The 12,763-nt window shown below is 42.4% G+C and overlaps 2 protein-coding genes across 4 annotated transcripts; one reads left to right on the forward strand and one right to left on the reverse strand.

The window, feature by feature from the left end:
* Window positions 1–3,531: 3,531 nt before the first annotated feature.
* Window positions 3,532–7,293, forward strand: faima (Fas apoptotic inhibitory molecule a). Its single transcript, XM_067260052.1, has 5 exons — window positions 3,532–3,672; window positions 3,966–4,118; window positions 4,335–4,563; window positions 6,001–6,050; window positions 6,331–7,293. Exons 2-5 carry the CDS (start codon window positions 4,005–4,007, stop codon window positions 6,478–6,480), a joined length of 543 nt encoding a protein of 180 aa, XP_067116153.1. The 5' UTR covers window positions 3,532–3,672; window positions 3,966–4,004; the 3' UTR covers window positions 6,481–7,293.
* A 307-nt stretch (window positions 7,294–7,600) lies between these two features.
* On the reverse strand, window positions 7,601–12,750 carry parp9 (poly(ADP-ribose) polymerase family member 9). 3 transcript variants are annotated; one of them, XM_067251799.1, is made up of 9 exons: window positions 12,469–12,750; window positions 11,142–12,029; window positions 10,743–10,961; window positions 10,419–10,637; window positions 10,137–10,167; window positions 9,969–10,010; window positions 8,918–9,393; window positions 8,651–8,807; window positions 7,601–8,418 (listed from the first exon to the last, which is right to left on the reverse strand). In XM_067251799.1, exons 2-9 carry the CDS (start codon window positions 12,009–12,011, stop codon window positions 8,138–8,140), a joined length of 2,295 nt encoding a protein of 764 aa, XP_067107900.1. In that variant the 5' UTR covers window positions 12,012–12,029; window positions 12,469–12,750; the 3' UTR covers window positions 7,601–8,137. The 3 variants fall into 3 exon arrangements, with proteins under 3 accessions (XP_067107900.1, XP_067107910.1, XP_067107892.1); XM_067251809.1 differs by lacking the exon at window positions 9,969–10,010 and having other exon boundaries at window positions 8,918–9,390; window positions 10,095–10,167; XM_067251791.1 differs by lacking the exon at window positions 9,969–10,010 and having other exon boundaries at window positions 10,095–10,167.
* Between the last annotated feature and the right edge of the window lie 13 nt (window positions 12,751–12,763).

Genomic DNA, 12,763 nt, shown 5'->3' on the forward strand with positions numbered 1-12,763 from the left:
GAATGAACAGAGTTCGTGTAACTTCGGCTCTTTAAATCGATTGTCATTGGTTTGAGTGTTTCCATGGCATTCAGAAAAGTACAAACGCACAAAATGAAATGTATATCCGAAATGTATGAGCTGGCATCAAACAAAACAGGTACTTTACGTAGCAAGATTTGTCAAAATATGTTCATTTTATTACTATAATAGTGTGGTTTTTAAAGTCAGAAGTTGTTTGCAATGCAATTTGCGAGCTTTTAATTAATTAGTGATAAGGCCGTCAGAGTTCTCCTACGTTGTTAGCTAGTGGGTTGATGCTGCCCCCTAGCCCCGTTCTGTGTAAAGTCCTGCCTGGCCCTGGGCCCGGCATCGACCAATGCTCTGTTTCATTACTGCACAGACTATCAAACAGGTCTGCTTTGGACTTTGAACTGTTGAACTGTTGAACTAAAAACTGAATTGCAAAACCACCTCTGCGATAGCCTACTGTAAACACCTCTGCGATACTGCTACATTTGGTAGGCTATTGATCCGATACCAAGTAAATACAGGGTCAGTATTGCCAATACCGATACTTTTTACGTAGAAAAGCAGCTTATCTACTTTCGTGTAGGGGAAAGCAATGCCTCATAATATATGAAGTGAATGCATCATCAAAATGCAAATTTGAATGAGAATTTGATTTTCATGATCATTTAATGATTTTGTTGATTTGTGATTTTTCCTTTAATTAGTTGATGATTATGATCATAATAAAACACAGGACAAAGAGTCACGCCGGCAACAACTCACAGCAGGGGAGGTGGGGGGAGGGGCAAAGTGAGCTTGAGCGAAGTGAGAGGATCGGTGTTTGCACAACCACTATGATGTAAATTGAGTTGTGTACTGAATGTAGAGAAAATTGAAACTTAAGTATCGATCTCATCACGCCAGTATCGATCAATACTGATACCAATGTATCGATATCGATAATTTAGATCTATCCGCCCACAGTTCCTAGTTAGCCAACCATTGTTGGCTATTTGCACAGACAGTGATACGTATTTCGACGAGATGGCAAAGTACACACATCCTTCATCCTTAAAAGTACAGATAGGCTACTCATGTTTAAAAAGACTGGTAAAAGTTGAAGCGCTGACTAAACTTTTTTCACTCAAGTTAAAGTAAAGAAGAGTGAGCTCTGACATATACGTAAGTAAAAAGTAGCCATATCTACTACCTCAAATCATATTATTACATTAATACAAAAATACACCATAGACACGCAGCGCCAGGAATCCTTTTTGACACCGACAATTTCGAACATCTCCAGCATATGGCTATGGGTGATCAGGAATGTCTCTATTCTCAGTCATGTCGACATCGCTAACTCCCTCTGTCTCATCCCTAACGTAGGCCTACCTTTTTTTCGAAAACCTTTTTTTCAAAAATATTTATTTTTACTTTTCAAAAAAAATTAATTCAAATCACTTTTTCAACCTTTCAAACCTTTTTTTTTTTCATGTTATCAACTTTTTGGAGGGACAATTACTATAACTATAACTGATTGTTATTTCAAAAATATATAATTGTCTGTTTAAAATGTATATCTTGGTGTCAGGTACCAGGCCTGTGTCCCAGTCTGTCACACACTCCCTATTTTTAGAACTGGGTCTCATTCCCTCTCCTGTGATAATGGAGGGCAAGAGGAGCCTAAAATAGACACAGGCTTTATGTGGCCTGTTCAGAAATATATTTGCCTTCCAACTGTTTGAGACTGTGAGCTAAGACAGACTGGCTTGCGAAGATTCCCAATTAGGCTTGTGTGTGAGTGCCACAGTCTTAGAGCCAAGATATACTCAATCAGGATGATTTTAAATGTCAACTGTTTTAAACAAGTTTAAACCTCTTCTTAGAATGTTGAATTTTGCAAGGTGACAAGGCCTTATGTTTGGTCATGTGGTTGCAGATCCTCAAGCTGCTTCTGTTTGTGTTGTGATCACCAGGGGTAGCATGCTGCAATCTCTTCCCCTCATCCAGTCGTCACACATCATGAGATCCATTCATCATCTGTTGTGGTGAGTCAGAGTGTCATGGTCAGACTGCTTCACAGGTCACAACGAGTTTCAGTTCAAACACAAACAGTCCATGTCCTAATTGTGTTGCCCTATTGCCAAACCTTTACTTGTATTTTGTAATTACTGAAGCATTTTCATGTCAGTGACATTTCATTTAAAGTCATGTTTTGCCAATTAATACTGACAGGCAACTCATGTCATGGCCTAAACCAATTCAGAAATATAAACAGATGTTAAACATGACACTAAACAAGCGTGGTTGGGTTAGTCAGATCCAGCGTGACACGGGAGCACCTGCAGATTTGAAAAACGAAATCCTCCTAGATACCAGCCCCCCTCACTCCCCCCCCCCCCCCCCCCCCCCCCCTCAGGCTGCTGCCCTACAGAGGAATCTGGAGGGGTGTGGTGTTCCTGTTGGTGTCAGATCTCCTTCCACCAGGGGATTGTAATTCCATTTTAATATCCACCCATGATAATGTCAAGTGTGAAAGGTGGTTGCATATAAATGGAAAAGCTTTTACAGAGATGTGTAAGACAAGAGAAGCTTGTGTGTGTGTGTGTGTGACAGAGAGAGAGAGAGAGAGAGAGAGAGAGAGAGAGAGAGGGAGAGAGAGAGAGAGAGAGAGAGAGAGAGAGAGGGAGAGAGATAGAGGGATACAGATACAATATTACTTTTAGACTTTAATAAATATTAAGGAAAGAAAGTAGTCTGTGTCAGATGTTCTGACTCACAAGCTTTAAAGTTCATGTAGGATCGGGGCTTTGCAAAGCACATCCAACAAGCTACTGAAGCTACGAGAACTAAAGATATACCCAATTTCAAATGTTATGCAACAATTGTCTCTCTTACTTCAGCCACTGTTATTAATACACAAATAAACAGAATATAGGCCAAAACATATTGTGCTCTGTACATACCCATCCAACATAGACAGGATAATCTTCCAAGAATCCAATGGTTGAAGCTAAATGTAGGGTGGGAGTGGAATTCTGTGATAATCTTTAGGTATCAATCATACACAGAAAGATGGATGTTGATCTACTGGCACCTAGTGTCCTCATGAAGGATGGACATCCTATAAAATGATGATATTGATAGTCTCTATCACTTGCACAAAAACAAAACAAATCAATGCCTTTAAAAAGCATTATGTCACTGACGTGCTTCCATAGAGATGCTACAGCTGCTTCTGGATTGGTAAATTTGTTATTTCAAAGTTCTTTCAGACTTTTGAATTTAATTAAAAGGAAAACGTGTAACCTGCACAGGCATGTACAAATCTTATTTGGATGATGTCTCTGACCATTATTTTCCAAGTTGTTTACTTTGCTTTGTTATTTTTGTAAAATTGTATTTAATCCTGTGGCATCTTGTTCCTCTCCACTAGGCGGCACTAATCCGTTTACAACAGTCAAGGACTGTCTTCGAAGAAGAAGATTGAGTTACCATAGTAACTACTAGTAAAGAATATCCATTGCTACCTATAGTACCTGTATCTATCTGCTTGTTAACGAGCTAGTCAAAGCTAGCTGGACCTTCTTAAGGTCTGGTTGTATGTCCCAATTGTTCTCTATTTAGCTACCTGCGTAGCTGACTTTGCGTAATCACATTAAATCGTATTGAAACTTAAAGGTAAGACGTTAAGCGAACTGTTAAATTTAACGGTACAGTACATGTTTTTTTGGATGGCTAGCTCGTTACAGGAGTCTCGCTAGCTGTTTTGGGTTAGCTTAGTACAGTAGCTTGACTAGAATTGTGTACTTCCCGCCAGTGTCAGCACTGCAAGTAGCTGGTAGACTAACTTGTTAGACTAGCTAGGTTGTGTAACGTCAGCTGTGCCGATTTGTGAATACAGTACAGTACGTAGTAGATAACTGTTTGCATATTTACTAGCTAGCTAACTAGCAACGTTTCTTTTCTCGAAGGCAGGTGGCCAGGTACGCCAGAAACACAGTGGTCAGAGTATGTCGGGCGACCTTGTTGGCGTGTGGGAAGTGGCGTTAAGTGATGGAGTTCATCGGATTGAGTTTGAACATGGCACAACCACAGGAAAACGAGTGATCTGCATTGACGGAAAGGTAAGTGCAACGTACACGTTTTAGTGAAACGTTTGGGTTTCTGATGGAGCAAATATAAACTCTAGTGTGTTCACATGAAATAAACTAATGTGAAAAGTAGTACTCCTAGATTATGATGCTCTCAAATGCATTCATATCTATCTGTGGAAAACATCAATAATGCGACATGACACATTGAATGAACGCTTCCACTGTCCCTATTGTTCCATCTAACAGGAAATTGTAAGGAGAGACTGGATGTTTAAACTGGTGGGCAAGGAGACATTCCAGGTGGGTAGTTCGGAAACCAAAGCCACCATCAACATTGATGCGGTCAGTGGCTTCGCGTACGAATACACCCTGGAGATAAACGGGAAGAGCCTGAAGAAATACATGGAGAACCGCTCCAAGACCACCAGCACCTGGGTGCTCAACCTGGACGGCATCGACTGCAGGGTGGTCCTGGGTGAGTGTGCCAGGGGCCTGGTCTGTGGGGAACACTCACTTGTCCATTTCCCTGAGTGTATGTTGGAGGGGAAGGGGTGGACAAGGCGAGATTGAAACTGATTTAGCTGATTGAGGTCTTTTTAAACGTGTTAGAGGTCACGCACGAGTCTACGCGTAGGGAAGGCGAGATACGCCTGTGTGGCCCCCTCAGTATGCCCATGCAGACTGAGGGGACAGGGGCTGGGACGGCTGTCATATATGACATGATGGTATACAAACTTCAGTACTCGTAAAAAGCCTATGTTAAATCAACCCTAACAAATGAAACGCCCTCTGTAGATAACTGGATAGAGCCGCTAGTGTTAGCGACTCTGGGCATAGCCTCTGCCACGGCAGTGATTCACTGATGTTGTATCAAGGAAGGAGGGTTGATCTCTTTAGCTGCTTAAACCCCTCACCATGAGTTATGTCACCTGAGAGGGTTAATCCCTCTACGTGCAGGTCTCCATGGTTACCTTCCTGGTGGACTACACTGCAGGCTGAGCCTCTCAGAAACCTGTAGGGCCAGCAGTGTGGGTGTGGCCACTGGTACAGATTAGCTTGTGTGCCCTCTTGTTTGCCCCTGCCTCCATGACACGCCCCAGCCTCCATGACACGACCCTGCCTCCATGACACGGCCCTGCCTCCATGACACGCCCCTGCCTCCATGACACGCCCCAGCCTCCATGACACGACCCTGCCTCCATGACACGGCCCAGCCTCCATGACACGTCCCTGCCTCCATGACACGCCCCTGCCTCCATGACACGCCCGGTTGAGTCATGTGACCATCTCTGCCCCCCTGCTAAAAACAAAGTCTGCAGCATTGATGGTGTTGTTGGTAAAACCCTCGGCTTTGGTACAATCTAGACTGCAGCACCCGTGGCAACCCTGAGCTGTAATCACCGAGAGAACAGCAGCCGTCACTAAGCAACTGTGTTTACGGCAGGGGATGTTTAAGAGCTTAGGCTTTGCACTTTGAAAATCATACAGTGTTGGCACACCCCTTCTAAAACCTTTTGATGACGTGAATGTCGGGCCATTGTGCCTTATCACAGTGTGTTGCTGTGTAGTGAGTTATGCATGAGTTATTGTACCTGTCAGCAATTATTTACAAGGCCCTCTGTAAAAGCAGTCTGCTTTGTAAATGCATTTAACATGAATTGTTCATGTTAAAATGAAACTGAAAGAGAAGATACATTTTTTTCACTGCTTAAGATTGCCTGGATGCACATGAGAGAAACTTGTTTTGCAGCAATCACATACCTTTTAAAGGTGTTACAGATATTCCTTTTTGTTCAGGGTGGCGATTACATCATTGAAAATGAAAAGAAAATATGATGAGCGTGTATTTATCTTTTGCCTTTAAGCATCTCAATGACATTGACTCAACCTGTGTTCTTTCCCCTGTGACCAGAGAAAGACACCATGGATATCTGGTGTAATGGACAAAAGATGGAGACAGCGGTAAGCATGGTTTCAGCCACATGTAGAGAACTGCTCTCATTACAGATTACAAACAGCTTTACCTACACAAGCCCTGCAACAACCTCACATTTACCACACATCGCTGTGGATAAAAGCAGCCACAAAATAAATACATTATCACCTTAACTAAGGACGCATACTTATTGAAATGAATAGAAGGATGAACTTGAGATAGCTCACTGTTCAAATACGAGCTGTTATTGACTGTGAGGTGCTCTGAGATGGAGGTGAAAGGATCTGTGTTTCTTCTTGTTGGCAGGGGGAGTTTGTGGAGGACGGGACCGAGACCCACTTCACGCTGGGGGACCATGACTGCTGCATCAAGGCCGTGAGCAGCGGGAAGAGGAGGGATGGCCTCATCCACACCATGCTGGTGGACGGCACAGAGATCGCAGAGTGCACAGAATGACTGTGTGTCTGTGAAGAAACACTGGGGCACATGCTGTTATCACAATGTTTGACACTTACTTGCATCAAGAATAGCAATTCAGGGTCCAAATTACAGATCGAAAGTGAGCTCCTCAATATTTCACTGTCAAGCTGGATTTCCGATTGAATGCAGTGGAAATGTTGCTGCCCGTACTTCTCCAGCAGGATGTCTTGAGACATCCTGAGACCAGAGCTGAGACTGGCTAGCTGCAGGGGCCAGATGAAATTGTGTTGAAGGGAAAGTAAAATGTCTTCATTTTACTAATTTGACACCTCTGTGCAATTCCCAGGAGTTCACAGTTGTAGAAAGGGACTACAAAATAATTTGAAGGCGTCTAGATCTTTTTCTGAAAAGAATGAAAAGAAGCCTAAATTCCACAGTCCATGCCACTGGCTTATACAGTAATGCAATAATGTGCCAGTAATGAGCTTTTTCTTGTAGTCTGGAACATGTAGATAACTGAAGTGTAGTGTTGTTATTGGTAACAGCATCATGTCTGTAATAACTATAAATCAGTCCATAGGAATTTAATCTTGTTTATGTCGATCATGAGTTCTGTGCAGGAATGTACAGTATGTTTGTATAGAGGGGAAGTAGAATTTGGCTTTGAAACAGATTTTTGTACGTTCAGCAGCACTGTTACCCTCTGAAATAGAATTTATTACATTTCATAAAGAACATTAAGTATTCAGGTATAGTCATATTAAATTATGCTTACAGTGTATATTTTAGTTAACTGTTTCAGTGATTTAATGTTTATCATGTATATTTTGTTCAGCATGTCAAAACTTATTTTATTAAATAATTGTAACTGAAGTATTTCAGTGTAGTGCATTATGTGAGGTGAAACAGCAAGTGTGTTATGTGAGGTGAAACAGTGAGTGTGTTATGTGAGGTGAAACAGCGAGTGTGTTATCTGAGGTGAAACAGTGAGTGTGTTATGTAGGTGTTTCCAGGTAGCTGGTGAGACAGTCTATGGTGGTGACTTGTGTGGACCAGATTTCCAAAGATGTCACTTTATAACCACATGCTTTACCACTTGCACTGCTCTGCAACAGGGCGTTTAAAAGTTATTCAAAGAAGATAAGGGAAGCTGAAATAATGTTAACCCTTTTTATTGTTGCATTGTGTCACTGTATTGACACTGTAAACAAGTACATTTGGAATGTACTTGTTTAACTCATTAAGGCACATTTAAACCTAGTATTGATCTAATAAGTCAAGTGAATCAACCATTTCAGGAACAAAATCGTTGGGAGCAGAAAAAAAACCTAAAGATAAGTAGAATCTTAAAGATAAGTAGTAATTCTCATAGAAAGTTGGTTAATTTGTATTGCTTTGTCACAACAGTGTAATACAGATCTAGATTATGTTCAATTTAACATTTTAAAACTACAAGATAGTAATGTCACAAACCCTGATTGCTGCTTGATTATTTTTACATTTAAAATAACAATTCAGTTGTATACAAACTACAAATGATAAGATCTAAAAATAATGAAATAAGAAATAGCAGGGTAAAGAAAATGTTCACTAATCACTTCTCTGTTTCAAAATCAAATCTCTATTCCAAAAGAGGATCACAATCTTTTAGACAGTTGTCTGCATTTAAGGGATCTGCCTATATGCATGATTATTAACGCCTTTTGCAGATGATCAGATACTCAGGGAGAGCCTGGTGCCCGTTGAATACAACATGGACGTCCTTTCTCGTATTGGTGAGGCTGTCGTACAGAGACGAGGCATCTGAGCCCAGGGAGGGGGGAAGGATTAGTTCTGCTGAACCAGTCGTCGACTTCCCAGTCAGCACCTGCGCCTCAACAAAGTACAGATACTCTTCCTCTGGCGTGTTCCTCCACAGCCTCATCGCCAATTCGGGGCTCTCGCAGAAGTAGATCCCCTGTCCATACTTTTGCTCTAAGAAACACCACGAGAGAATAAAGTCACTTTTAATGGATATAAACACCAACGTGCACTTCACATTTCAGCAGGTGAGAAGAACTACACAATGTGTGTTTAGAGAGAAATATGGCATCCATGTAGAAGGAGAGGGAATCTTTATTAAGCTCCTTTGCTTAGTGACACAATCTGCATGGAGAACTGTATGCTTCCTTAATGTCCTCTCTAAATGAAAAGCTCCTCCTCATACCGTGAGGTGGTGCTAGCATCCTGTGGAAGCCCACCCTGCTGACCAGCTCACAGAACTGTGCAGGCAGGCGCTGGTACATCCTACTGGGAGTAGCCGACAACTGCTGCTTCTTTATCTCAAAGACCCGCTTCAGGCAAGGATTCTCCAGCTTTTCAACCTGGAAAATTACCCACAACACATTACTGCAAGAGTGGAACCTGTTTAACTCAAAGATTATACATTTATTATGGTTTTGTTTTTGTTGTTTCTTGCACTATCTAGACTCACTCTGACAATCCGGAACTCTGTGAAGTTTGAACCTCTGTCTCTGTTATCAAACCTGCTGGTGTGAACGCTCCTCTGATAAGAGACTTTTTCGTTTAATAACAGTACCATGGCAACCTCTTCTTCTCTTGCAAACTCTTCTTGAGCCTTGCAGCACATTGCCTCCACCTCCACCCCCACTACAGCTACTCCGATGGAATTACTTCCTGTTATTTGAATACCGGCACAACCATCTTGGAAAGACTCTGTTATGGAGATGTTCCTCATGGTCTGGAAGGACATCAGGTTCTCATGCTCACGCTGGCCAAAGTGCTGAATGAAGTTGTTATGAATGTTGAAGCTGTTTTGGTGAAGTCGGTGAATATCGTCCCAGATCCAACGCCTGGCCTCAGACATCCTCTCTTGAATGGCACTTATCAGCTCGATGTGTGGAGTTTCAGCACTGCTCTTGGCATGGTCATTTGTCAGCATCAAATCTACTATAAAGAACATTAAAACTTGTGTTAAAATGAGATCATATTACATATAATCAGCAGGTTAGGAGCGTTGTGATGATAGCACTTGTCCTACGTCTTTTGCTAGGGGGTGTCACTTTGAGGGGACATGCTGGGGGAGCTGGGGTAGTTAGCGCTACCTTGAGGGGACCTACCGCAGTAGCTGGGGTAGTTAGCGCTACCTTGAGGGGACCTGCTGGGGGAGCTGGGGTAGTTAGCGCTACCTTGAGGAGACCTGCTGGGGGAGCTGGGGTAGTTAGCGCTACCTTGAGGAGACCTGCTGGAGGAGCTGGGGTAGTTAGCGCTACCTTGAGGGGACCTGCTGGAGGAGCTGGGGTAGTTAGCGCTACTTTGAGGAGACCTGCTGGAGGAGCTGGGGTAGTTAGCGCTACCTTGAGGGGACCTACCGCAGTAGCTGGGGTAGTTAGCGCTACCTTGAGGGGACCTGCTGGGGGAGCTGGGGTAGTTAGTGCTACCTTGAGGGGACCTGCTGGGGGAGCTGGGGTAGTTAGCGCTACTTTGAGGAGACCTGCTGGAGGAGCTGGGGTAGTTAGCGCTACCTTGAGGGGACCTGCTGGAGGAGCTGGGGTAGTTAGCGCTACCTTGAGGGGACCTGCTGGGGGAGCTGGGGTAGTTAGCGCTACCTTGAGGAGACCTGCTGGAGGAGCTGGGGTAGTTAGCGCTACCTTGAGGGGACCTGCTTGAGGAGCTGGGGTAGTTAGCGCTACCTTGGAGGGTTCTCATCCGGTCTTCAAATGCCTGTAGAGATGCACAACATTTCATTAAGGAAGGTCATTATCATTAACCCTGTCCCTAATAACCCTACCTACTACCAAATCCTAATTGTATAGTATTTACTTTGCATACTTGTTGTTAAAGATTGAGCATGTATAGTCATTAAGGTCACTTATGATTGTAAAAACGTTATTATTGCGTTAATAACTTTAATAATAATAATAATAGTAATAATATGTTCTACTAATACTAACATGTTTTGTACCAAAACTTACTTTGTATGTATCTGTGTCAGTTGGATACATAACGTAGGAAATGTCCAAGTGCACTCCATTATTTTTCTGTGCAAATTTGACAGCAATGTCGATCATAACTTGGGCGACCACATCTCTGTCATAGCCCAGACCACCAGTGCCGATGGCTGGGAAGGAGATGGATTTCTCCTGACTTTTGTGGGCTTTGTCCAGACATTCCCATACAATGTCAGCTAGAATCTGTTGGGTAATCCAGATAAGTCATGAAAAAACATGTACAATATTAACGTATGACTGGCAAATTTTGAATGGCTCTTTAATAGCCCCACTAATAACACTAAATACCTCATATGCTTTTGTATTTATTTTGTCAGGACATATTGTGTGGTACACAAAATGGCAGTTTAAGTCATGTCCCATTGTCTCAATGACATTTTTGTGTTTTTTTGATTTTTGATTTATTTCCGTCTGGATCCCTTTACCAGCAGCTTTCAGAATGCTTTTTGTTATAGCTCCGTATGATAGATCTAAATTTAAGCCAATCGTATTCACAATGATGTCCGTCTGTCAAAAAAAACAAAACAAAATGAAAGTTAGTTGCAGTGCAGCATATGATGTATTGAACAAGATCGTCTCTATCAAAAATATTGTATAGCTTCATGCAATTAACATGCATATAAATGTTATAATTTCCAACAAATGTGACACACCAGTCACTTTAAGACATGTTTAGTAAAACTCCACCTTTTGTCTCTCAATGTTTCCTTTCTTGATGCTGAGTGTGACATTGTTGATGTTTAGTGGTGGACAGAGGCTGTTTCCATGGCTCACAGCTGCGCTGGATGTAGCCTGCTGTGTCTGAGGCAGAAACTCCTTGCATGCTCGCTCCATCTCCTTCACACTGGGCTCGTCATTGTTGACCAGGTGAATCTCCAAGGGCCTGCCATAACATCTCTGATCATGCTCTTTCAGGGTTTCCACTATGGTGTCTGCGCAAACGTGCAAGGGGAAGTTGAACAGGCCAGAACTGATGGCAGGAATGGCAACAGACTGCAGGTTCTCCTTTTCCATTAATCTGAGAATGTTCTTGATTGCCAACTTGAGATCGGGTGTGGCTCGATCAACATCATTCTTATTGTGGCTGATTTTAAGGCATGGACCCACAGCATGAATGATCTTCTGGTAATTCAGTTTTCCAGCTGTGGTGACAACGGCCTGACCAGCAAACAGCTTTCCATGACTCTGAATGTAACGGTCACTCTCCCTCTGGATATCTGGGCCGCCCGCATCAGAGAGCGCTACGGCGAGACCTCCACCATGGTTCAGGCGCTCGTTGGCTGCGTTGACAACAGCATCTGCTTGGTGAGTGGTAAGGTCATCCTTCCACACTGAAACAGTCGTACCTTTGGGCAACTGCGTGGAAAACCGTTTCTCAGGAAGGACACTGGGCTTCTTGTGTTGCTGTGCTGGGCCAGAGCCCCATTCAGCACTCACGCCATGGATTACAGCTTCACATCCAAACTTGTTTTTAAGGACGTTTATCAGGGCAGGTCCACATTGCTTGACAATGCTTTCCAACATGTCATCCAGAGGGATTTTCACAGAGTCAGCCATGGCTTTCACCGAGGAAAACTGGTGAGAGAATGTAGGTCAGATAGACCTACACATTTTACATCAAGCTATATTGGTCATACAGTATAGGCCTACTAAATCCTTTAATCCTTTAAAAATAAATAAATAAAGCCAAATAACTACATTAAAAGCAAAAAAACTCAACATATAATTATACAACTACTGAACAGCAGTTGTTATGAACAACTTTAATGTTCATAACATTATGAACACGTTTATATGGATGTAAAATGATGTCACCAAGATCTATCCTTATGTAGTCAGTCATGTTCACCCAGTGAAACAGCCAAGCATCTACAGACGGTAACTATTTTCCTTCGGCTGCTGTAGGCTACTCAATCCAAATAGTTACTTTACAAAATGCTACGGTACAACCAGAATTTTTCACTTATTGATCTCTCCCACGCAAATATGTTTACAGACATGGATCTACGCTTACCTGATGGCAGAAAACGTTGGATAATAATGTAACTATGTAACTATGTAAAACGGTGTTTTCCAAAACTGTAAATATCCGTTGTGACTCAACTCGAAAGTAAAACTGGTAGCCTAAATTAGATTCTAATAAAGCCCCGCCTGACTTCACTCGGATTTACGTTCGTGTATGTCGTTTTTATCGAAATTATTTGACTACTACAGTAGGATAATTAATTTTATACTACAGTAATTACTTTACTAGCCTACTAGCAAAAGAATTGCATATTCACCCTATGCCGCGTAGTTGATAGCTCAAA

Source organism: Osmerus mordax, chromosome 2, assembly GCF_038355195.1.
Source record: "Osmerus mordax isolate fOsmMor3 chromosome 2, fOsmMor3.pri, whole genome shotgun sequence".
Taxonomy (NCBI): domain Eukaryota; kingdom Metazoa; phylum Chordata; class Actinopteri; order Osmeriformes; family Osmeridae; genus Osmerus; species Osmerus mordax.

Bases quoted from the DNA above. Each gene is read 5' to 3' on its own strand.
- faima (XM_067260052.1), top strand. From the start codon at position 4,005: ATGTCGGGCGACCTTGTTGGCGTGTGGGAAGTGGCGTTAAGTGATGGA. The intron at 4,119-4,334 runs GTAAGTGCAACG...TCCATCTAACAG, and splicing joins TGATCTGCATTGACGGAAAG to GAAATTGTAAGGAGAGACTG. The intron at 6,051-6,330 runs GTAAGCATGGTT...TCTTGTTGGCAG, and splicing joins GACAAAAGATGGAGACAGCG to GGGGAGTTTGTGGAGGACGG.
- parp9 (XM_067251799.1), bottom strand. From the start codon at position 12,011: ATGGCTGACTCTGTGAAAATCCCTCTGGATGACATGTTGGAAAGCATT. The intron at 9,394-9,968 runs GTAGCGCTAACT...TGTTCTTTATAG, and splicing joins CTCCAGCAGGTCCCCTCAAG to TAGATTTGATGCTGACAAAT. The intron at 8,808-8,917 runs GTGAGTCTAGAT...GTAATTTTCCAG, and splicing joins CAGAGTTCCGGATTGTCAGA to GTTGAAAAGCTGGAGAATCC.